General features: G+C 31.2%; 1 protein-coding gene across 7 annotated transcripts; it reads left to right on the forward strand.

Moving 5' to 3' along the window:
• Positions 1-26,372, forward strand: LOC130629453 (uncharacterized). 7 transcript variants are annotated; one of them, XM_057442657.1, is made up of 13 exons: positions 1-308; positions 4,157-4,289; positions 11,079-11,372; positions 11,787-12,059; positions 13,337-13,357; positions 14,123-14,144; positions 15,870-16,096; positions 16,692-19,161; positions 19,300-19,566; positions 20,084-20,115; positions 24,181-24,662; positions 25,446-25,513; positions 25,643-26,372. In XM_057442657.1, the coding sequence occupies exons 2-12, from the start codon at positions 4,280-4,282 to the stop codon at positions 25,458-25,460; spliced, it is 4,113 nt and encodes a 1,370-aa protein (XP_057298640.1). In that variant the 5' UTR covers positions 1-308; positions 4,157-4,279; the 3' UTR covers positions 25,461-25,513; positions 25,643-26,372. The 7 variants fall into 7 exon arrangements, with proteins under 7 accessions (XP_057298640.1, XP_057298641.1, XP_057298639.1 ...); XM_057442658.1 differs by having other exon boundaries at positions 1-303; XM_057442656.1 differs by having other exon boundaries at positions 1-4,289.
• Positions 26,373-26,595: the final 223 nt, after the last annotated feature.

A 26,595-nucleotide genomic window follows, 5' to 3' on the forward strand; every position in this document is an offset into this window, starting at 1 on the left:
GGAATAAAATAGGGCGTTACTGTAATTGACGCTTACATGTTTTTTTTTTTAAGTTAAATTGAACTTACTGATTTTATTTTAGTCTAAAGGTTTAAGATATAATCTAATTTCTCTCACGGAACTTTTGTGCCAACATAATATAAACAAAGAGAACTTATTGCGCATGCGCACAAGCACATGAACTGTCGCAATGCTACCGCGCATGCCTACTTAACTACAACGCCTATTTTAAAGCCTATGGCGCATGCGCAGTTTTGACAAAACCTAGATGAAAAACTCATGCAAAACACGGCCTCCTGAAAGGTAATGTAAGTAAACAAAATATTTTTGTTACTCTCTACTGTACCACTCTATAAAAGAAACGAAAAAAGGTTTGATGTTAAGAAAATAGAACTTTTCCCCTTTCAAAGAAATACGCGACGTTTTGTTATTACACGCTTTTTTCTTGTGTAAGAACTATACTTTATATCTCAAATGTAAATATTCTAAATAATTTTAAGTGTGCTTCAGTTCAATGTTGAAATACTTTTAGTTTAGTACATTAGTTGACTGAAAAACCATGTTTATTGTAATGTTCACAACTTGTGCAAACCACATACAATGATGCATTGTCATAAAATAGACAGGCTGCAGCATATACCATTTAAAAAAAAGTTTACAAAAAGTTTTGTTTTTGTGAAATGTCTTACCGCCTTGTGTTTTTCAGGCCTTTTTACTTTGTCTTTTCTTTCTTCAACCAAGACGACTTTGATCATGGTTATATAGGATGAAATAAAAACAGCACAAAAGGAGATAAAACATAAAGAACAAGACCACAAGTTTTGAAATAAACTTTTTCTTTGATTTGCTTAGCAACTGAATTGCAATTTTTTTTTGAATAGCATATGATTTTAACCTTTAACATTGAAATAAATATTACACATTTAGTGCGTGTTTCACATACATAGTTTTAGACCTGCTGGACATCTAAATATTTCAGAACTTTGTTTTGCTAATTTCTTTTAATTTAATTTTAAATGCCATGGTGATTCAATTATCCAGCTTATTTTGACCTCACTGTAATTTTTTCTTCAGGAGTCATGTTTGATTCAGTTCTTATAAAACTCATTGATTAGCCTTCAAATTTTATACGAACAAGGAGGCTGAAAATGGCTAAAACAACAACGAAAAAGGAACAATATCAAATTTAAACTGTTTTTATTCCTTTTTTCTGGTAAAAAAATCCAACGTGGTGATTCCTGCTTTTGTAATGTATTTTTTTGATTTTTTCAAGGACGAAGTAGTTATGAATAATATGTTGTTGCGGCATGAAATGTTTAGAAAATGGATGTGAATTGTATATTCTTTAAGTCAGAATGTCATCAAATTGAGGGAAAACATTAACCTAAACATATTGTGACTTTTACTTAAAGATGTTATTGCATTGTTTGACCACAGGGCTAGTTTTCTCCTCGCAATGCACTAACCATTGGCTAAAACCCAAATCAAATGACTGTCTGACCTAGAATATGTTAGAAAAGCAAACTATATATGAAAGTGCAAAGTCCAGAACTCCTGTCATATTTGTCTTATGATGTGCTTAACATTAAGTAAAACCAATCAGTGGAGCTTACGGGTACCACTTGATTATTTCATTGTGCATTTCTATTGTTCGTCATTGTATTTATCCGCCCTAATCAAGTCTTTGTAAAACATAAAACAGGATACCGGTCTCTTTTTTCTGCTCTCACGCTTTGATGTCTGTCCTGCTTATCAAAAATGGAAAAATGATGAGTTTAGACTAGGTGAAACAAGAAATAAGAGGTAAGTCAATAAAGGTAGAACTTACTGCACCTTAACGTTTCACCCCTTGTGATAGCTGTTCATCACATAGTCTATGAGAATATGCTAAATATATTACCACGTTTTCTAGCCATGTATAAACTTAACAAACCAATTTTAATATTTTACCTAGGAAGGTAGATTTCTTATTCAATAATTTTTTTGATGCTAGTTATTTGCTTTGGGTTCCAGAATAACAACACAAATTGATAGAAACAATGTATTTCCTTTTGCTGGAATGAGTATGTACAACACATTCAGTATATGTAGACTAGTATTTATGGAAATTTTTTGGGGAATGGGCGCTTCGTCAAATGCACAAATATATAATGCATAATCTGAGTGTCAGGATAATAATGATTACACTAGAGATGCCCTGAGCGTCTGGTGCATCAACATGTCCTGAGAAATGTGACTAATAACCCTGGCAATCTTTAAGATTAGCTCTATAGGTAGAAACCATCCCCAATGTGCCAGGCTTTACATGACATGTTCAATGACTAAGGTAAACCTAATGTATATTACCCACAATGCTAAAGAGCTGTACTTCTGTCACCACAATTAACATGAGCAAAACTTGCAGTTTAGCTCCATCTAAGTGTAGTGAGGTAACTACATATTTTATTACTGTCTTGTAAACATTATTCCGCAAAGTATATTTTGTTAGCTAGACAGAGTAACCATGGGCTGTTTCCTGTTTTTTTATTTAAACTGTTGTGATATAATCTAAATTAAATTAATCATGTGTGACACGGTTTACCTGTTTTAAACGTTCAACCTGGTGTTAACAACGGGTTGTTTTGTGTGTTTTTTTTTAAGTTATGAAAAAAAATTTTAGGAAAAGGCTATTACGCCTATGTATGACACAGTTTACCTGTAGTAAATGCTCATTCCATTTTCACAATTAAGTTATTACCGTTTACCTGAAACTTATTCTGCAAAATTAAAAAATATAGACTACTGTAAAGAAAGAAACTTTCGCTGGTAGAAAGTTTGTGGTTTGGAGGAACAGCGAAAATTTTGCATTTTGCGGGAAAAAACTTTCGCGGATGAGCATTGTGGAAATTTTTTACAGGCAAAAAACTTTTGAGGACCGAAAATAAAGTATTAAAAACAATAGAAAACAAAGGATATGAATGTAATTATTTTATCACAAAAAAACAAGAAATCTTCCGAAAAATTTCATCAGCTTTTTGAATGAAAATTTTTTTTCGTTGACAAAAATTACAAAAATTATAGTTTTGCTTCCTTATCACCTAAACAATACTTGTTTTTTGCTTTTACTGAGTAGTTAAATACAAATAACATAAAAAGCCTGCACTGGGAACTAAATTTACAATTTATTTTAAATTTATTTTAAACCCTTCTATGAGGTTAGCTCTTAATCTGCTCGATTCTGCAGACACTACATTGCTAAAGTCTTCCTTGGTATGGTAGATGATCATACTAGCAGTACCAAATATAGCTTGTTATGTAGCTATAAATAATGCTCTAAAAAATGGCACCACATCACAGTTAGTAAATTGATATCCTGATGGTGTGAGGAACACACGGAAACGTTCCTTTAACAAAGAACCCAATACCTATGACCATACTTCACTTCCGTACTTTATTTTTTTCTCTCAATAACAATTTCATCACTCTTTCTAAAACACGATTCTTTTGTGTTGAATGTTATTTTAATCTATTTATATCTTTACAATCACATTGAGCATATTGAAATTATTTGGTATCATTTTTAAGTGTTGTTAACATGTATTTCACAATCTAGTGCCCAGGACTAAATTGATCAATGCTGTTAAAAGACAGTAAAGAAATTAACAATTAAGTTTCAATGATATTCATTCATTCTTTCTTTTCTTTTTTATATTCACTACTTTTAAACAACGGGTGACCACAGGAAATGTGGAAACAAAATTAAAAATACAATTAATAAGACAACTAAACTTTGTCCTCTCCATTAATGCCGCTTATTTTATTATGCACACTATGATTGGTAAGATTAAAATGGATAGTATGAGAAAAAATCTTCTGTACTTCGTTGTTACAGATGATCTGTAATAATTCATTATTTTGTTTCTTTTTATGCATTTTAACTACGCAGTTTTCTATGTATATGAAAAAGATTTAAGTTAACGATAAGGGTTGTAAAGCCTTCTTAAATCAAATTTGCATGGGTGATTAATTGCACGCCTAAACAGCTCTATGCGATAGCACACTCACAAAATGGTCTGACTGGAGAGAATGTTTTGTGTGTTTTTTGTCAGACCCAGCATTCTTACCCCTTTTTCACAAAATATACCTTTACATCAGGCTTTTAAATGTTTCTTTATAGGAATATACAGCAATTAAATCCTTTCTACAAAAACAAGGGACTAAACACATTCCTGGACAAGCTTGTTTTACTGTATCAAAGCTCATCAGCTGGGCTAGTGTTGGGTCCTAACCACGATATATAATGGATTATGGTAAGTAGTATAACTTTGTTTTCTAACCATACAGCTTTGTTTTCTAGCCATATTTTGAGGTAATGAATTTGATTTATGTATGCATTTAATTACTTATAGTTTTAATAGCTATAAGAGCATATCTCTTATAATAATACGGAGCTTCCCTGTCTGTGTCTGTCTTTCACTTTTGCAAAGTTGATTATATTCTTCAAAATTTTCTTCAATAAAGCCTATAAAACATCACCTATAAAATTGTTATGTAATTTACCAAATCTTGACGTTAAAACAATATTGACGTCAAAGGAAAGTATATTAACAATAGTGAAGCGATTACAATGCACTTAAAAGTTTGAGGTTAAATATCCTTGATTTAGACTGTTTATACTACGAGGTGCTTTATAAAGGCATTTTTGACTGTAGAGCCTTTTTGTTCATTTTTATTTTGCTGCAACATCTGTATTTTTTGAACTTTGCAAGTTAAAAGTCAACATAAAAAAATTTAATAGACTGCAGCCTTTCATCAGAAATAGAAAAATTTTTTTTGATTAAAAGGATTAAAAAAAATCTATTTACAGTATATACAAAATTATGCTATTATAGAAATTAATTTTGAAATTGAAAGCTTCAATGAAAATTTTTTTTTGTGAGTTTAGAATTCTTCTCTAGAAAACTTCCTAAAGTACAGTCAAGACTGTCAAGACAGTCTTGTAGGGCAGAGGAAAAAAATGGCTGTCTTCGATTAAAACAAATATTTTTTGCATACCGTAAAGTTTAGAGTTGCACCTTTATTTTTTATTGGTACTTAATAATACGGTAACCAGGACTATTAATAAAAAATTGATCAGCGTGATAAATGGCATGCTCTTATCTTAGGTTATTTGGTTTGTGCTAGTGGTCCCTAAATATAAAAAATATGAAAAATGTAGAAAATATAAAATAACAAAATGTAGACTGCACAGGGGTTGAGGTTGTGGCATGGGTAAGAAGTGTAATACAAGTTCTAGAAATATTAACAGCAGGGAATTTCAACCGAGATATAAAAAAGTTGTAAGTCAGGTCATTAATTAAATACTTGCGAAACAAACAGTATTTATATGACTACTTGTGTAACAAACAATATTATATGTATATTTAATTTTTGATTTTATTTTTTCACTTTTTCCGAAAGACGACCATACCAGTGCTTTAAATAACATTTTCAAGCCTGACGTTTGTCAGATTGTTACTTAATCCTGAGAATTTTACTTTCCTAAGAAACGCAATGTTTACGCACCTCGCATCCTTTATTTGTGTGGAGGTGAACACTGATAAGACACGGATGAAATAAGTCTCCATAATTGCAGTTACAAGAGAAACAGACAATATATTGTTTGCATCATTGAATTTCCGCGCCCGAATTCTCTAATTCTCTAAAACCGTTGTTTTTTTCTTTTGCAGCATTTTTTGAGGAAAATCGACCCTGGGATTTCACGTTCCTCTGAGAGGAGGATAATATTGGTTTCCAACTGCTAACTAACTAACTAACCCTGCCCCAAATGGTCAATTGCAACGTCACAAATTTAAACTTCGTACCCAAACTCCCTAAGTACTTAAAAGTCATCTAAATTACGTTTCAGGCCAAAATTGGTATTTGTTTTCGACCAAATTCGGCACAGTTAACAAAGAAAGTATGCTGAACATAATGATGACATTATAATTTTGATTTTGTCACCTAAATGTCATTTTAGGCCAAAAATGGTCCAAAAATTAAAACTACTTTATTTTCGACAAAATTTGGCACAGTTAACAAAAAAGGGCATGCTGAACAAGATGGTGACATCAAAATTTTAAATTTCTGCCACCTTAAATGTCATTTTAGGCCAAAATTGGTCCAAAATTTAAAACCACTTCATTTTCGGCCAAATTTGGCACAGTTAACAAATTAAGTATGCTGAACATAATAGTGGCATTAAAATTTTGATATTTTTCCGCCTTAAATGTCATTTAAGACCATAAACGTTTCAATCGCAAACATGAATGATATGCTGTATTTTTTGTTAGCAATTTCTTTTAAAATGTGAGTTTATTATGACACGTTTCGTTTCGTTTTGTTTGCGTTTGTTGTACGATATAATGTCACTGGTGTGCTTTATCTTCAAAGCTTCATGCACCAAACTGCTTCGAATGTTTGGCACGATAACACAACGAATTAGCAGGTTCTCATCAAATATTTTGGTAGCGAGCGGAAATTCTTAGAGCCGCCAGGACTTCTTGTTTCATTTACAACTATTTTTTATTTCGAAACTAAAATATGTTCCATGGTAATCTAAATGAAAAAAAAAATTATTAGAAAAACAAATTCAAAGTACCAAGTTCAAGCTAGCCAAACGTGTTGTGGCATTAAAGGAGCAGTTAATGGCCCAGCTATTTCTCCATTTATTTGAATTGGGCTTGTTTTAGCCTGGGTAACCCCTTTTGACACACATTCAGTTATCTGAAATTTTTTCAAATCACAAGAAAATTATGTTTTCGAAAATATATGTGTTCTAAAATTAACAATTTAGTTTTTGTTTGCTTATTCATAAATTATTGTACTTTGGAGCCTAAAAAGAAGAGGTTATATCAAGCAAAAATTATTTTTAGGATATCAAGATTTTGAAATTCAATTTGGCTAAAAAAAGAAAAAAATTGGTTGTTATTTTATGTTTTTCCTTTTTTTTATTTTTTTTACTGTTATTTTTTTTTTGTGTTTTTCAATGAAAAATCCACAAAATTAACAATTTGGATTTGTTTTGAAAATATAAATATTTGTTTATGATTTAAAATATATAATCTTGAATATTAATTCCCTTGCGTGAATAACTAATGTGAGTCCACAACACGCAAATCACGGGTCACATTTTTATGACCTGACCGTACGCTAAAATTACTAAAAAATAAGTAAGCTACCAAATGAGAAAACAGGGGGTCCATTTGTCATTCTTGTCGTTCGTCGTTACGGTTAAGATAATTTAATTTTACCCCAGGCTTACCATGTGCGCGCCGTATCTCACAGAAACAAGTTGGTTATCAACTGAAAAAAGAGAACCCTGTCTTGTCTTGAGCCAAAAAATATTTTCTTTAAGCACTTTTTTTGTAAGAATATACTCTGAAAAATGGGTCAGAAGTTCAGAATATCCTAAGAATATGTCTAAGCTTGATGGTTTGTTTTAAATACATTGTATGACGCACAAAATTGATTAGAAGTTTACTATTTTATTGTATATCAAACGAACTGAACTTTTTTGTGTCCAATCAATGGGCCGTGTATTTTCAGGCCATAGTCATGCGAAGAACATATTCAGAATAACGAGGATAGCATTTGTCAAAGAGGCTGAAACTGAAACACAATATTCTTATAAAAAGTGTATATCCCAGAGAAAAATTTACATAAACTGTAAAAAGTAATTTTTCCGTTGTAACTGTATTTAACACTACAGATTGTGTGTGTGATAAACCTAAAACCTAAACTTAAATCAATATTTACATCTGTTACGTTACGATTGTTTGAAATATATTATAAATTCGAAAACGCTGCATTGTTATCTTTTTTGATTTTATGCATGATTTTCTTGATTAAAAGCTTGGGTCTATAAGGCAAACTGTTCTTTTAATATTTTAGAGTGAAATGTTTTGGTAGATATACAATATACCAAATGATTTAATTTTTATATTTCTCTTTTATCTGTTTTCAACTATTAATTTCTTATATTTTGAGTATAACTTTGGAAGGTTTGTTGTATACATTAGACTGAATAGCTGATTTTGTATGAATTAACAAAAATGTTTGATTTTTTTTTAATGCTTTGTATCCTTTTTTTCCCTGGTGTACTTCTGGAATGGCAACGCAAGTATGTAGTTTTAGTGTATTTCGCTTTTTACGTAACGGTTGTTAGACACCTTTGATTTTTTTGGACATTTTTCGTTTTTATTTTATAATAATTTTTTTGTTGTTGTTGTTGCACATGCTTATAAATTTCAGACGTTTTGTTTCAGCAGTTATAAACATAGATTAATGCAGATTGTGAGCAACCTCGATCTCAGGGCTTTTTTCTCTTTTTGACATCCCATTATAAAAGAGACAAAGAGCCCGACGTCGGTGTTGTATGTTTTTGTTTGGTATCCCTTACATCGGTTTAATGAAATATTCAATGGATTCTTCCACGGGAATTCAGCTAGTATATAATTCAGGGTCGGATCCAGGATTTTTATGTAACTAAGCAAAAAAAATTTGTGGGAGATTACCGCCCAGAATGGGCGTTAAAACACGCCAAATGGGCGGACCCAATAGTAACAAAATTTATCACCTTGTTCAGGCTTTTTCCAGCGTTAAAAGTACAATAAGTAACAGTATACATAAAAAAATATACAGCTAAAATATATAAAACAAAACTATATGTATAAATCAATCAGCAAGTATATGTATTTCAAAAAGCCTTTATTATGTTTTATTATGTTCAGCAAACTCATCTATCACTTCATCAGAGATCACAGTGATTGACCTGTTAAACATGATAACTGCTAGGCTGCTTAACCTTTCTCCGACATCATGTTTCGCATCTGAGTCTTTAAACGCCTTAGTCCAGAGATACTTTTCTCACAAGTGCATGAGGTTACAGGAATTGTAGCCAAAATTCTAAAGATTCATGGATTGATGGAAATATGTACCTATTTGTGGTTTTAAGTAAAGAGGTGATATCTGTTGGTAGAGCACCTTGATAGTTTTTCCAAAATATCCCCCACAAATATGTTACTAAGGGCCGGAATATCACTCGCAAACAATTGCAGAAATTCTTTAAACTTAACCTTCTAGTTAAATCAAAATATCTTCACAGAAACACCAGCAACACCTCTCCTGGGCTCTCCCTAGGATGCTACAAAATTAAAAAATATATAGTGACACAAATTTTAAAGGTACTGCCTGCATCACATATAGTTTACTCCTGTCAGGAATCGAACCTGTGTTCGGAATGGTATGATATTTATGTATCATAAATATCATACCATTTGATCACAGGAGTTTAGACATTTAGTAAAAAATTATTATACCTCAACAACAGTAAAAATTGACAAAACGCACATAAATGATGACCAAATGAAGGATTTTGAAACACATCTTGCTTACTCAATTATGACCAGTTCTCTTGACTTGGTCTTTGTATACACATCACAACCATCCGATAAACATTGCACAAAAATATTGTCAAGCGGTTGATCAAAATTCTCAAAAGCCAGGGTTTCGTCACGAATAAGCAACACAGAAATAGATCTGTAAAGAGAGTTACCATCTCCTCTGACGCTGCATAACAAAAAAATACATCAGATAAAAAGGCAGTTATGAAATAAAAATATTAGTAAGATTGGTAAGATTTTTTCTATCCATATTGTTATAGCTATATAACATATGTCAAAGAGGTCTTGGCAGAGAGCACCACTACAATGACTTGGCTTGAAAATTGATGGATATGTTTTCCATCCTTAATACAGCTCTGTTTCCACTCATCATACTGGCTCAATTTTCTCTTAAAAAATCTTGCTAGGTATAAAATAACAAATGAAGCACCACATGAACACTTCAGAATTATTTTGAGTGTATTTTTCTTTTAATTTATTTATTTGTGTGGTGGGGAGGTTTGAGTATAACACATAAGACAAAGCAGTAGCTACAAACTCATTTTGTTGAAAAAATATAGCACCAGAAGTTTTATACAGAACAGGATCAGTGAAAGAACTTAGTGTACACACATTCTCATTCACTATAGTGAATAATAAAGAAGTATCTCACTCACTATACCTATATATATATATAGATATTTTTGCAGAGAGAAACCTTTTAAAATAATCTTCTCAAGGCAAAAAAAAATCTGATATTTTAGCTTAGGGAATAAACTATACATACTACTACACACTGGGTACTTGAGATTTATAAGAAATAGTAAAAAAGACATCCAGAAACCTAAAAGTATCACACTAGTGTCCATCTTTGGTTGATTGGTTATAAACACGAAGAACGTGGCCTGTTTGCAATCATTTTGTTACGGTTGAGAAATTCTGTCTACCTTGCCTTTTTTTTGCTTATTTGCTTATACGCGATAGCAAAGTAGTTTTTCATCTCTGCATTCTCTCCATGCAAAAAAGCAAATATATCAACTTTGACACGCTTACTTGCTTATTCATAAATAAGCGAGAAAGCAAAGTTGCTTTTCGTTTCGCTTGCTCAGAGGAGTTTCTATCTACTTTGTTTGGGAAAGTAAATAAGCGCAATAAGCAAAAACACAACTTCCTTACCAGACTTCCTAAAAAATACAAGGAAAATTACACACACGAAACGAGTGCAGGCTTTTTCTCTACGTTTTTAAAAGTAAGCGCGCGCTTATCTTGCTTATACCTCCATCCGACCCTGTAATTAGTTTCCTTAACTTTAACTAATGTAAATTATTCATGGAGAAAAAAACAAAAAATTATTTTCGCTGTAATATGTAAAATTAATAACTCTACAAAATTCTCCTGAACAGCTTCTTGCCTTAAATTACTTCAGAACATGTGATTAGAAAATTTAAAGCATATATATTTTAATTCAATAATTGAAAACACAGCCCCTTAATTAATTCAGGTATTAAGCTGCAAACACACTGTAGGATAATAATACTAATAAGATATAAGATATAATATGTAATATATAATAATATAACAATAATAATACGACTGATTAATATTAGTAAAAAAGATTAAATAATTAATATTTTGAATACATTCAGACATCAATGTTCATGAATTAATTCTTTTTAGAACGATTGCTACTTGCATACAAGCTCTCTGTGGAATTTAAAGAAAAGAGAGAAGATGGGGAATTATTTTGTCAGTGGGTGCTTAATGATGATAATAAACCTCTTGAAATATTTGCTAAAACCTCAAGAACTGAAGATCCAGTAATAGAATGTGTATGTGAATGGTTTTTAAAAAAAAAGAAAAATATTTCTATTGCCGAAATTATTAAAGAAGTCAACAAATGTCTGAAAAAATGTGGTAGAGGCCTGGAGATAACCGAAGATGACTTGAAACACAGTTTTCAAGATACTGAAGGTATAATATACCTAAAATATAAAATAACTTTTACTTTATTACATAATATTGTTATGCGGTTTAGTACACATTACCCACAGATTATGTCTGCTACCACTAACTATGGGAACTGTTTTTGGATATGGTAACCTCCTGAGATACATAATAAGTATATTTGAAATATCTCCTTTGCGGTTGATAGTAGCGCCATCAAATATAACATACGTCCTCTGTGTATTATGTAGTTGTTGAAAATTATATTAAAAACTTGTGAGATAATTGTAACAATTTACGTTGATAATGTCTTGTAGTAACAAGACGAAATATCCGTTAAAAATTAAAATGCTGGATGATTTTTGAAATTACAGATCCCGTTTTATCATAAGGTGCTTTGACTAGATCGCCCTCTTGACTGATATTGTATATATGTTTTAGTTAGACATGATCATCCTTCAATTTCATTTGAGATGGAAGACAAAATTTATCGATACCTATTAGAAAAAATCTCACCATGGGACATTCGTTACTTTGCGCATTTTCTAATCCCTTACAATGAAGTAAGCAAAATATTTGCAGACAACGTCGGAAATATTGAAAGGGTGATAACGTTAGTACTTGAAAGATGCAAAAAAAAATCTACTTCATGGCATCAACTAAAATCTGTTTTAAATTTTTTAAAAATGGACGATCTCGTAAATGACATCCAAGGTAAGAAAATTACACTTTCAAAATGTTTGCTTTGTTTTCACACAATTTTGATATTATCACACTTAGTTCCATATTTATTTCGTTGTAAATAAAATAAAATCATGCATTATTTAACACTTTTAAAAGTGCTTGACACAAAAAAAATATATTATGGATAATTTAGTGGTAAAGAATTTATTGTCTGTTGATTTAAAAATGTTAAATACTAAGGCTAAATATGAACTTTAGAAAAATGTGTCTTTTTAGCCTAATAGGGTTAAAAGCCAAAACAACTTTGTTAATTGTAAACAATAATTTTAACAAAATGACCAATGATTGTTTCTGTTTCTTTTACCAATTATTACTCAACTTTTGACTATGCTAAGAGCATAAATTTTGGTGAATTGGTGGAAATAATCACAGTAAACAAAACATTTTAATCTAGTTGTATTTAATTCTGCACATAGCAAAAAAATCAATTTTGTCAGGAAATTAATTTCCTGAGTGATGAAAGTAGTCTTATTTGTTGTATTTTTTTTATAAATATGCCAATCCGGTCAAATTTTCTTTCCCTTATTTTCAATAAAACTGAACCATCACAAAGTATTTGAGAATGAAGGCGGTGATACACGATTCAATTAATCGAACTCGATTTGTCGAATGCGACAAATTGGATTGTGTATCATGTAAAAATCGTATGCTTTTGGCATGTTCAGACTTGTCAAATTCGATTTTTAAACAGTCAGAGCGGTTTATTCTTTTCGATTAATCGAAGGGTTTTTAACCAATCAGAATGCTTAAAATTTGTCATCAAATGTCATTCACAAAAATGTGAGTTTCTATATTATAAAAAGCGCTCTAGAGCGTATTAGCAGAAGACATCCAAAGAAAATTAAAATAATCTTCTTGCTCTAACCAAAATTCGTTTAGAAACATATCGCATACTCCTAAACAAGATCTTTTCTGCAGCCATTCTTTCGTCCACATACAAGGTTTCTGACATTTTCTTAAATAAATAAATAATAAAAGCAGTGAGTTCAACTTTATCTTCGCTCTCTGAAGACATTTTAATCAAAAGAAAAATATCAAAAGTTTGTTCTCGTGTATCACCTGTCAAGTTTTGATTTTATTTTAATGCCCAATATAATTTTAACAAACCAAATTCGATTAATTTCACCGTGTATCACCGCCTTAAATTAAGTAAAACGCGAATTACTTCAATTAATTCAATTCATGCTAAAGATTCAATTTTACGGATCTCTGAATGTATGTTTCAAAATTGATCTTTTTTTTTCTAGGTGGCATTCAAGATGAATTTGGTAAGTCCAATGCATTAAAGAGTGTTTAAGTGGCATTGTTAAGTAAACTATTCATGCCTTTATCATCTGCCAAAACTTTTCTTTGCCTAAATCACATCAAACATGCTTTCATCACAAAACTTTAGGAAAATTCACAAGGTCATAATAACAATTGAAAAGTTTATTAAATTTATTGAAAGTTTAAATTCATATCAGAAAACCGTTTTTACAGATTGTAAGGGTTTTAAAGAAATTTTGCTGTTTAGTCATCTTTTTAATAACTCGATTTAGCATGTTCTTATTCTTAACACTTGTGCGTATTCCCACAATATACTCTTTTCATAAGGATAGCTTTTCCTGAATATGTTGAAATTAGTGTTATGGCCGTCTTTCAAATTTTAATAGATGAAATGCATTTTGCAATCTCCTGTAGGTCTTTTTTTGTCTTTACACAACCACAAATGTTGAAAGAAGTAGTGTTAAAAAAAATGAGACTTTTCTTTTATCAAATTAATACATACACATTGTATGTATTGTACTTTGAAGAACTTTTTCTTTTTTAATAATTGCTTTGTAATAAAAAGTTCAGATTTTTTATTTCAAATAAATACTAACTTGACTGTTTAGCTTTCCAACGGTGTAAAAAACAAAGTTTAGCATATATCCTTAAGCAAAAGGGAATCACTCAATTTCTTACACAAAAACTTGGTTTGTAATATTTTGCACTGATATGTCAACCATTTCACCACTACTTTTCCCTATTATATATCATTAATTTGTTTTTAGCCAACAACACAACTTCTCCAAGGTATGTGATTTCTTATTTACTTTTATTTTTTATGTTTTTTTGTTTGTTTTTTTTGCTTTGTTGAACTTGTGGTTCGGGTTTTATTTCCGGATATTTTTTATAACAATGTTTTAAATATTAGTAACTTGAAAAAATAAAACTACCAATTTGTTCTATAGCACTCGAAGCTGCAACTACCATTTTTTAAGAGCTTTTGATTGTTCTGAATAGTCAATAACTGTGCTTTTCCCCAAAAGCATTCTTTCCACATACACATCTGTCCTATGAGAAGCAATAGAACATAGCTTGCATTAGTCAAAAGCAAAACTTGAAATTATAGGCCTTTAAAAACTCCTAAAAAATTAAACACAAAACTGAGAATGTATATTCCTTATTTATTAAGTCAGAAGTTACGTACGTAACAATCAGGAAAAAGTCGAATAAGCTGATATGATTGTTTATCATTTCTGATTTTGCTAAGAATTTGAAAAAACTGTCAGAGAAAGAATCAGAGCAATGTTTGTGTCTTTTTAGAAAATTATCATAATAATCTTACTGCAAAAATTAAAGTTAACTCCAAGAAATCAAAATAGTTAGAGTAAACCCGAGGTGTAAAATGATATTGGACTTATATTATAGAGCCTAAAATGTTGGTTATCAAGGCTCTTTTCGTTTTCAAGATATTCACAAGAATTTCATATTTAATTATGTTGCTTAAATTATGATGTCATATTTAAGCAATAGCAAATTTTGACATTTTCTGTCGTCTGTATTTTTAGACCTGTTAAGGAATGTGCATTCAAACTAAATCAATGTATAGAATTGAATACCATAAATTTTTTTGCCAAAATTACACTTGTTTGCTCGTCCCAGGCCCAAGCTCACACAGAAAATTTTATTGCAAACCAAGGTGTCTATCCCGTGTCATTGGTAAAAATTACGCTAGGTCTCAAATGACTTCTCTGTGGTCAGAATACTGACGGTGCTTTCTGATTGGTTAATTCTATATTCACATCAATATCATGAAATCTCTTGTTTTAAGTGTAAATGGCCTCATTGACCCAAACAAATAAGAATAATTCTTCTTTCATTTAGAGGGTAAGATGTGACCATGCCAACTTTTTCCTTAATAGTTGATTGACCATGCCAACTTTGCTTAATAGTTGATTGTAATTCGGGATTTGCTATGAGGTGGATTTGAATTTATTGATTTGCTATGACATTTAAGCTTTCTTTTGGGAGATACTGAATTTGATATCCTCAAAGAATACTCTGTTAACTAGGCTAATACCTTCCCTGATAAATCAAACTGCCGAAGAATAAAGATCAATTCGAATTTCAAAAACGATTTTTTCAAGAACTGGTCAACAGTTACCGGGGTCTTTCGAACATACTATTCATAGGATTGCTCAAATTGAATGAAACTTGGCACACTTATAGTACGTCATAAAAGGAACAAAATGGCGGCAATAAATTTTTGCTTCCGTCAGCACATTTCTGTGACGTCATCAGAAGCTTGAACATTGTTAAAAATGCCACTATCTGCTTAAAATATAATTACTTTTGTTCTAAAGCGAATTTTTACATTCTGTTTGAAGTTTCTGAAAGCTAAATAAAATTTTTTTAACATATCTTCCGGTTTTACATGGATCGGATAAAAAATTGCCCGAAAATCCGGTTTTTTCTATTCCGTCCGGAATCCGTTACTGGAGTTACTGTATGTTTTTATGTTACCTCATATTTTAGTTATATGTTGATCAAGAATTGCAATGGAAACCTTGTTGTGCAAATTGAAGACAACTCATTCTGGTCTATTCAAAGTGTGAAAAGTGTGAATGTTGAAATTGACTACATTGTTGAAAGGAAAGAAGGAAAACTTATGCTGCTCATTCATAGCCAAACTCCAGACTCTACCAACTTATCAATCACGTTGGTTGACAATGAAAGAAAAATTCAATTGATTACAATTCAAGGTCTGTTGTGTTAATGATATATTATTTAAATATATTCAATATATCAATTAAAAGTACAAATTTATGTTGTAGTGTCGAATTATGTTCTTAAGATTTGGAAAGGAATCACTATAGCATAATTCACCATTTAATATAGAAATAAAAAAATAACATTTTTGTTTAACAATTATGTAAAATGTATGTCTCTGTCTAATGAAACACGAAAACAGTTACTTTCATTTTGTTTATTGTGCTTCCAGCGTGTAATCCAAAAATTAAAAATACGGGCTGGTAAATCCTAAATAAGAATTCATCATGGTAGTTTGAGGGATTTAAGGAAAACGTATCCCTTTACAACTTGGATGAAATGGGTTTATAAGTCCCATACTCTCTGGGACATAATTGTAGAGTATATGAATTAAATATTCTAGCCGTCTTGATAACTTTTTTCAATAATAACAGTAAAGAAAGCTTTTCCTTCTTATTGGATCATAACGTGCTACTTTTTAAACATTGCATGCTAATTTAAATTTATCCTTCGAATTCTTAGCAATTCTGCAAAAGATACGTAAAGAATACTATATTAAGTTTGTGACAATTTCTTTTTTTTTGATAGGTAACAATCTGGCACACCAATGTACAACAACTAACCATTTGATTATTATTACTCACAACAGTTGTAAAATATGCAATGATATTGAGTCTATTGTAAACACGCCAACAGAAGAAACAGTTGTTGAATTTTTTTGTGGGGGGAATCTACAAAGAATGACAGAAGCAGACTATGAAAAAATTGAAAAAGGCTATATTTATGAATATTTTACACGTGATGAGAAATCTATGGAAGAAGCACTCCAATTTCCACCTCCAATGCTAGATCTAAAGTGCTCTGTGTTTGCCCAAAGAATTAAAGCTGTTATGGTTAAGTCAAAGCATCGGTTATTTACTGTATTAACACATTACGATGCCAAGAAGCACATGGAATTTTTAAAACTTCACAAAGTATTTCCTGTGAAGTCATTTTCTGATGAAAACAGAATCTTATTTGTGTTCCTTAACACCATTATAAACATGAGGTACACAGAAACAACCAATGCAATGATTATACAGAAGGAAATTTTAGCAGGCGAGGAGAACTTAAGAGAGCTCTGTATTGTCTATAAAAAATATTTAAAAAACAGTAACTTGAGAATAATTAATGTTGTGGCTGCACCTAATTTCGAAGACAAGCAGGACACTGCAATTTGTGTTGATTGCAAAATAATCTTTAGGAACACTTGGTCTGAAGATAAAGCTATTATGAAGTTCTTTTTAAACATATTACAGGGAGAAAGCAATATATGTAACAAGAAAGAGCAATATATCAACATAGTCAGCAAAATCTTTTGCTTTATGGCTACTCGAACAGCACTCTATTCAGTCCCTTCACTCAGTGATAACACCCACGAAAAGATAACTTCACTGCTACTAACTTGTCAACAACAGCGTATTTTGTATGACAAGTCGAAAAAAAAAATTATAACTGGTTCCTTGGGTAGTGGTAAAACTGTATTAGCCTTGTCACATTTAGAACGTGCTTATCAAATATCTGAAACGAATTCTGTTATATACTACGTTATATGGGATGATAAAACGCTACTGAAACAAGATGTTGCCAGTCATGCTAATAAATTCAACAACAAAGCCAATGTTACAGTTCTCGTTAGAGAAGTTGTGGAACTAGCTAAGGACTTAAAGATGACAAACGTACCAGCACCATCGCTGTTGTTGATATCGTTGGTTGAAAAACATACTAACGAAAACTTACATGTGATAATTGACGAATTAAATGGTGAAGTATTGGATAAGGAAGAATCGTCATCGCTGAAACACTGCCTGGAGACTGAAAGTAGGTTGCAAGATTCTCTTGTAATTATCTTTCCTCAATCTGTTGAGAAACATAGAACGTTTATTTCAGACGAATCTATCACTAATCATTACAAATATAATTATAAGGACACAGGAATGAAATTATTTAAACTAACCAGAGGAATGAGAGCATCAAGAGCCATTTTTAACTTTTTAAAAGCCTTCGAGCAAAAAGCAGCCAAGGAAAGGACGGTCATTAAACTTCCTGTTAGACAATCTCATCTAAAAAATGATGCAGTAATATCACCAGGTAATATTGATATCAGGAATAATTCAAGAGAACAAGAACAGCCTATAGTTGAAGAACAATTACCGCAAGTTGTTCCCCATACTACAGCCTCTGCAGAAGAGAAAGAAGAAGAAAGTTTTAAAATACCTGTTGATATTGATGTCATTGCAGCCTCTATGAATGATACAGAGCTTTCAGAACATTGTAGAACGGAAATCGAGCTAACATTTAACTCAGCAGATAATATAGGTCATAATATAAAAGGTACAAAGCCATTACTAATACATCCAGTAATGCAACAAATGACGGAAGAAACAGTCATTCTATTGTTAGCTTTTGCTTTAAAAGATATTGGTTTATTTGATAAAAACAGGAGCCTGTTAATTTACAACACCTTGCATCAAATGACAATACTTTACAGATTGCTAAAACTGTTAGAAATAGATTTCTTTCATTACGATGACTCCACTAAATGGAAAATCCGGAAAATTCAGACAGGTGAAATAGTTCAAGATCTTTCCAACTATACCAACTATGCCATGCTTACTACAACACAAGGTGCTCGTGGTATTGAAGCAGCTGAATGTATTTGCATAATCGACAAAGACGACTGTAAGTTAAAACATTTAACTATAGAAGGAATGTCAAGAGCAACACAAAGCCTTATCCTTTTGTCGATGTCAAACATTAACAAATCAAACATGCTGAAGTCATCAACTGGTAAGATTGTCAGTGAACTTATGTCTGAATATCTAATAGAATGTTGCTTAGAACACTCAGATGATAACGAGACAGAAATACCGTTCACAAAGACTTTATATGACAATAAAAGAACTTACAGCATTCACACTCAATCATGGGAATATGAAGAAATGATGGAAAAACTTAATCATGTTGAATGTCCACGCACGTCCGAAATTAAAAATGCAAACGAACTAATAGTTAAAAAGTAAGAGGATTAGGTTTATGAGTAGAGCGTAAAATAATTCTGTTTCAATAGGGAAATAGCAAAGCATGTTTTCTTGTTATAATCAGTTACCCTATCGCTATTAAACAATGTATAGTTCTTTTATAATTTTTATTTCAGCCTTCATCCCCCTGAAATATCCGATAACACAATTTGCTCGTATGTGTCAGACACAACATGTGAATTAAGTTGGGAAAATAAAGGCTACAGATACACAATTAAGAAGCAGGACAACGAAAATCTAGATTGGAAAATTGTAGCTAGTAACATTACTTCTAACAAATTCGTACTGAATGATATGGTGATTGGTGAACTGTACAAGTTTTGTGTCGTTGCTAGTAATCAAGTTGGTAAATCTGATGACAATATCGTGCCTTATCTTCACAAGTAAGACAAAATAATAATTTTTCTTTCATGTTAGTAGAATCTAAATCATAAATTTTAAATCTAACGTTACTTTCGCAAGCTGCTTAACCCTTTTAAGGGGGATTTTCACGAAGCGAATTGAGCGGCGAATTTGACAGCGAATTGTATCTGAGCATGCGCAGTTTTGTTTATTTTGATTTTGCATCCCCTTTAGTCCTAGACAGCTGTGCATTTTTGGAAGAAAAAGCATTACACAAGTTTTGCTGCGTCTAGTCACTAGATTTGGAGATATAGCCTTTCCTAAATTGGTAACCAAGACCAACCACCCTGTGAGTGGCTGCGAATGAAATATTAATTATATGACCGAAGATAATTTATAACTTGAAACAGTTCAGTTTCCAACCCAAATAGGTTATCGTGTAGTCAAATTTTAGCGAATATGAAATTTTAAAACATTTTAAAATTTAATGCAAAACCTCATCTGAACCCTCGAAAAGCATTTGATTTAAATATTACAGCTGTTGTACTTTTTATTTAGATTGTCAAGCACGTCGGATATTATGGTTGAAGGTATGTTTATTTTATTAAACTGTTAAGCACGTAGCTTCAATGATAAATACTTAGCATGTATAGAGAATAAACATATGGAATGACTGTATTTACAAATTATTTTTTTCGGGGTTTGCTAGAGCTAGTACGCGCTACGCAATATACCCTGATTGGGGCATATAATACAATTCTTTCAGAATTGTATTATATGCCCGACGGTGTTAGGTACGAACAAAGTGATGTTCGTTCTGATATTTCTTCTGGCGAAAAATATAAAGTGTACAAAATAATACACAAAAAAGAATATACATCATCGAAAAAGAATTATTCGATTTTTATTTCTTTTTTTTCTTTGCACTTTTTTTCGTAGATACTAAAAGTAGGAACCAGCAGTAACCAACAGTAACCAGCAGTATTTCGAAGTAACCACTGGAGAACCACCAGTATTATGAAATAACCACAAGAGAACCAGCTGGTTTTTTAAGTAACCACAAGAGAACCAGCAGTTATTAATAATTTACTCCAGATAAGGCAGCAACAGCGGCGCAAAGGTGTTGTGATTTTTATGCACAACACTTCATGACCTTAAAACTACCAAATATGATAAATAAAAGGACACGTAGTTCCCAGGCCTTTTTTCTAATACTTTATGCTCCTGCTAACCAGCTACTTTTATGTTGTTTACACAAGGTCCAATAAATGGATTCCGCGAAGATTAATTTACGAAAACATGAATAAAACTCGCGGAATTCGCGATAATTAACCAACTAAAGTTATTTATTTATTTATTTCGCCTAAAGGCAGTAATCCATTACAAGAATTACAGAACGAAAATGGTGTTTTCAGGATTAAGGTTCATTCTTTGAGATAAAATGTAACATGTTTCAAGAAAAAAACGTTCATTTCGAAGGCATAATTTTTTTTTTACTTGAACAGAAACCATGTGAGAAAAACAAACTTATATTTTCTACCGGATGCCACGATATTTCTCCACAACATTTATTAATTCATTCAAACTTTATGAAAAAATGTCTCGTTTTGGACCATCCTCCGTATAGTGTTGTTTTTCGTTATCTTTGGTTTACAATTCAGATATTAGTTCGTTATTTAAAATATTAATTTTGTTTTTGTTAATTCTCGCGTGTGGTTTTAAAAGCCTTCTGGTGTCTCAACTGTTGCATAAAGCCCAAGTCACACCAGACATAAAAATTTCAGAAAAATGGGTCATGAATTGTTGTGTACATTATAAAATGTTTCACATCGAAGCTGTAGTTGCGTTTATTTCGTTTTATCTATTTAACTGGTCTTTCTCTTGTTGTCACTTAAAAAAATGCTGGTTCTCCGTTAGTTACTTCAAAATACAGATGGTTCTCTGGTGGTTACTTCAAAGTACTGCTGGTTACTGCTGGTTCCTACTTTTAGTAAAAGCGACTTTTTTTATACTCGTTTATAGTAGCCTAGTTAACTAAGCTTTTTTCTTCGAGTTGATAAAATGAGTTTCTCTCAAACTAAAGCTTAGACGCGAACGAATTACTCAGTGGAAACTCCGAGTTTAAGTCGAACAATGTGACTAATCGCTTTAGAGGACATTTTAATTTATCTGTGAGTTATTTACCAAGTTTGGCCATATCTTACTTTGGTAAAAACTTTGTAGAACACTAATGTTTATTAGGGTGAGTGAAACCACTCGCTGAAATTTTCGGGATGAAAAGGGCTTTCCCCGATAATAATCACGTGAGCAGAGAACAATAGAATTAGCCAATCAAAAAGCGCGGCCAGATTTTGGCCGCAGAAAAATCGTTTGAGACCCAGCGTAATTTTTCCCACCTTAACTACTCCGATTTCCCGGTGGTAAGAAAAATTACGCTGGGTCTCCTGGCTAGTTTATAGGGACACCAGTTGATAAGCGCACGCTCAGATAAGCGCATCAAAATCTTGCTATGCGCTTGATTTCGGCATTTTACTGTAAATTGAATACAAAATTGTTCCGTCTATTCGGGCCTTTAAAGTTTAAAAATAATCACTTCCAGCCTTAACCGAAATTCTTATAAAAAGGATCTCAAACGATTTTTCTGCGGCCAAAATCTGGCCGCGCTTTTTGATTGGCTAATTCTATTGTTCTTTGTTCACGTGTTCCAGGTTGGGGAAAGCCCTTTTCATCCGAATATTCCAGCGATGGCCAATTGGCTTTTTAATTTTCACGACAAAATGAATTAGGCGCCAAATTCGCAAACTAGCAGCGAAACCTTTAGCCGCGAAAAAGTAGGAACTGTTTCTACTTTTCAGCGAAGCGAATATTTCTATGCAAAATCAAAAAAACAAACTGCGCATTCTCAGATACAATAAGAAGTTACATTTGGGTCTCAAAGATTTGTAAGAATAATTTTAGTTCAAACATGACAAAAAGGAACACCCAAATTTCCAACTACTTGTGAATAGTTTATAGAGAAAAACAAACCAAAACCAAAACTAATTTATTTTTAAAAAATTTAAGCTTGTAAAAAAAGTAAACGTTTTTTAACCGATCGCGTGTCAGAGAAACATCTTTGAAATGTTGGTGCAGACGAAATCGAATATATTGAGTACAATTTGTTCTATTTTTATCACTATATCATACTCAACTAAAACGAATATGTTTCATTCAGCAAATAATGTTGATAAAATGTGTGAGGTGAGAGAAAATTTAATTTTGATAAAAGCAGCAGCTAGTTTTTATTATGCATTTTTTTTTTTCATGAGAAACCCGTTTACAATTAACAGAGTATTTACTAAGAGCTGTGTACCTAAGTCTCGTGTTCTTTAGAACTTGTTCTTATAAAAAACCGATCGCGTGTCAGAGAAACATGAAATGTTCGTGCAGACGAAATCGAATATATTGAGTACAATTTGTTCTATTTTTATCACTATATCATACTCAACGAAAACGAATATGTTTCATTCAAGAAATAATGTTGATAGGTCGTGTGAGGTGAGAGAAAATTTAATTTTGATAAAAGCAGTAGCTAGTTTTTATTATACATTATTTTTATTCATGAGAAGTCTGTTCAATTTATTTTTACAATTTTTACTGAAAAAACGAAGAAACTCTTTTTGCGTGCTTTAGATTATTTTCTACCTTTATCCTGCACTTTTCTCCATACAATCTGAAGAAAGCTTTTTTTGTTCATTTGTTAGGTAAACGCAAGTTGAGTGCAAAATAAAAAGTAGAAGTTCAGTATTTATATTTAGTGAAGTTTTTTCTTTGTTCGTAAGAAACTAAATAAAGTCATGGAATAAGCATACTAGCCAGCCTCGGTTTTAGGGATTTATCGCCGTCTTCCCACATGCCATATAGATAAAAAATCCCTGGAACCGAGAGTGCTAGACTAGGCAATATTGATATTTGGTAAAGTTTCTCTTTGTTCGTAAGAAGCCAAATAGAGTCATGAAATAAGCATACTAGCCACCCTCGTTATCAGAGATTTTTGCCTTTTTGCTATAAAACATCCCTGGGGACGAGAGTGCTAGACTAGGCAGTATTAATATTTGGTAAATTTTTCCCCTTGTTTTGAAAACGGCTAAATAAGTCATGAAATAAATAGCTAGCCATCCTATTCTCCAGGGATCTTTACCTGTTCGTTCTTTTCCCGCATAAGAAATGGATAAAAAAAACCCTGGGGACGAAAGTGTTAGACTAGGTTGGTTTATAAAAACGCATTATGTTATCGTAATAATTGTAGGAATAGCTATATTTACTTCCGAGATTTTTATTAAAAATGTCATGTGAAATTATTTTAACAAGCGAAAAATTTTAGAGTCTCGACTTTAACTGAAACATTTCCGTGGTTCATACAAGTAGAATAATTTTCTCCTGATGCAAATTATCCTTTACATGATGACGTCAACATATTAATATTAACTTGAATAAAAATAAATTATTACTATATTTTTTGTTTCTGTGTTTTCACAATTACTTTTTTATGTTTAATACATTATAAAATGTTTTACAATAAAAAAAAGTATTTAATGATGTTATAAGTTTTTCGTTATCATGTTTCATTAATTTATAAATTTATAATTTTTATTCATTTATTATTTTATATTTAGATATCGAGGAAATTATTGAATCTAACGATATCGAGAAACTGAAAAAATTACTATCCATTCATCCAAACATCGTTCACATGAGAGATGAACGTGAAAACACACCATTGATGTGGACAGTACTTCACACCGACAATACATCAATGGTGGAAATACTCATCTCATATGGGAGTGATGTTTGGGCGGAAGATAGCTGGAAACAAAACAGTTATCATTTTGCTGCATCAGAAGATCGTCACACAATATTAGATATGTTATGTCGACATGATGTAACAAACATCAACCGTGGAGATGTTGACAACTACACACCATTACATGATGCTGCATTGCGTGGTCACATCTCATGTGTTGATGTTTTGTTACGTTATGAAAATATTGATGTGACGATCAAAGATATATTTGGAAACACAGCTTATGATTGGGCTGGAGGATGGAAGAATGAACAAAACCGGAAAATAATAAGACGAAAAATAAAAGAATACGAAGTAAGTTATTAAGTTGATTTAATAAATTAGAAAGAAGAATAAATGTGTAATTAGTTTTAATTTGAAAATAAAAAGGAATATTTATTTTTAAAAAAGGTTTTAGGTTAAGAATGTTATTTTTTATATTCCGTGCGGAGTTGTTATATTAAAATTTTGAATAATAATAAACAAAAATATATAAAGACAATAATATAATGAATAAATAAATTTAATAAATGTTATATACGGGGTATTATAATTTTAAAGTAATTTAAGAGTTGTATTTTTGAAGCAAGTGAAAAATTAAAATATTACGAAGAAAGTTTTAAAAGTTTTATAAAAATTAATTACGAAAAAAATATTTAGTTTGGGTTGATGATAATAAACGAAATGATATAAGACCAAATATGTTTAGAATATATTTTAATTCGTATGTAAAGTGATTGTTGAAAAATAAAGTAATTCAATATTAATGTATTTTTTTGCCAGCGATAAATGAAATTTGTAAAGTTTTTTTTTTTTTCAGAGTATTAGTTAATAATTCTTTTTTCTTCATATTATTATAAGAAATATAATAAACAATTTATAATTAGTTGCTAATAATTGTTTTATTGTTAGGTTTGAAAAGAGGATAAAAAATACAATTTCGTTTCCAGACCGTTTTATACTTTTGTGTAAAAACTAGAATTAATTGTAAAAATGAAATAATACAAATTTCGAGTGCGTTGCATGATGGGAATTAAAAAAACATTTTTAGCGTAAATTTTTCGATCTTGCGACTAATAAAAATAATTATTTTTTTAGGCTAGAAAGAAGTAAATATCTAACGAAAGAATTTGTTTCGATTGGAAAAACGACAATCCATTTCTCAGGTAAGGTACTTCGTAATTTGTATATTTATGAGAGTGGAATTTTTCTGCATTTTTTCTTGTCTTCGGTGTTCTTAAACAAAAATATTTTTATTCAGAGTTTGTTTGAGTAATGTGATCTTTTCTTTTTAGACCAGAAAAGAATTCGTTATCACATTTTATTATTTTTTATAATATATTTTATAATTTCTTATTTATAATGTACAAAATTTTATATATATGAAAATATTTGTATCAAAAAGTATTGTAAATTTAATATATAGAAAAACAATTTTTGTTCGAATTATTTTCGTCATGTTCGATTGTGTCGTGTTTCGTTTCATTTTCATTCACAAAAAGATGCATGGTCAAAGTCACGTGGTTTTACTGTGTTCACTCTGTCTAGTTTTTAAGAATATTTTAGGCGCAATTGTAACAAGTATACCGTAAAATGACGTAATGAAGCGCACCCGGTTGTAAGCGCACCAAATCCTTACCAAAATTTTATTCGCGTTTATAAGCGCACCCTTAGATAAGCGCGTTTAGAAAAAGATATCGAAAGCAATAAAATTAAAAAAATAAAAAACATGATTTATATGAACTTCATAGGGCAATACAAATCATTGAAAATATTCAGTAATTCTTTCGTTTTTTCTTGCACTTTTTTATACTCGTATATAAGTGTACCCCTGGATAAGCGCACGAAAGTGATTACAACATTTTTCAGTATTTCCGTCGTAATGTATCGTTAGTGTTTATTATTTAAAAAATAGATGTATTATTTAAAAAAATAGATGTATTTATTATTTAAAGAAATAGATGTATTTATAATTGAAAAAGTGGAAGGATGATTTGAATTTTTACGAAATATTACGAATAATAACTTTTGTCATTCTTACTGGTTTGTTGGTTATTCCCTTATTAAATTGTGTATACATCTGGTGAAGCCATACCATTGCAGTTATAACTTTTAGGCCAAATATCTTAGAAACGAGCTGGTGACGTCAGTCATTTTTCACCGCGTAGGTAACTAGGGACAACCTGGGACCAAATTGCGTAAGTTTCCCAAACCTGGGTGTCCGAATCTGTTTCGGAATGGACGGGTT

Source organism: Hydractinia symbiolongicarpus, chromosome 2 (assembly GCF_029227915.1).
Source record: "Hydractinia symbiolongicarpus strain clone_291-10 chromosome 2, HSymV2.1, whole genome shotgun sequence".
NCBI lineage: Eukaryota > Metazoa > Cnidaria > Hydrozoa > Anthoathecata > Hydractiniidae > Hydractinia > Hydractinia symbiolongicarpus.

Excerpts from the sequence above, each read along its gene's own strand:
- LOC130629453 (XM_057442656.1), top strand. Across the intron at positions 14,145-15,869 it reads AACAACACAACTTCTCCAAG|TTATATGTTGATCAAGAATT; the intron begins GTATGTGATTTC and ends CTCATATTTTAG. Across the intron at positions 19,162-19,299 it reads AACGAACTAATAGTTAAAAA|CCTTCATCCCCCTGAAATAT; the intron begins GTAAGAGGATTA and ends TTTTTATTTCAG.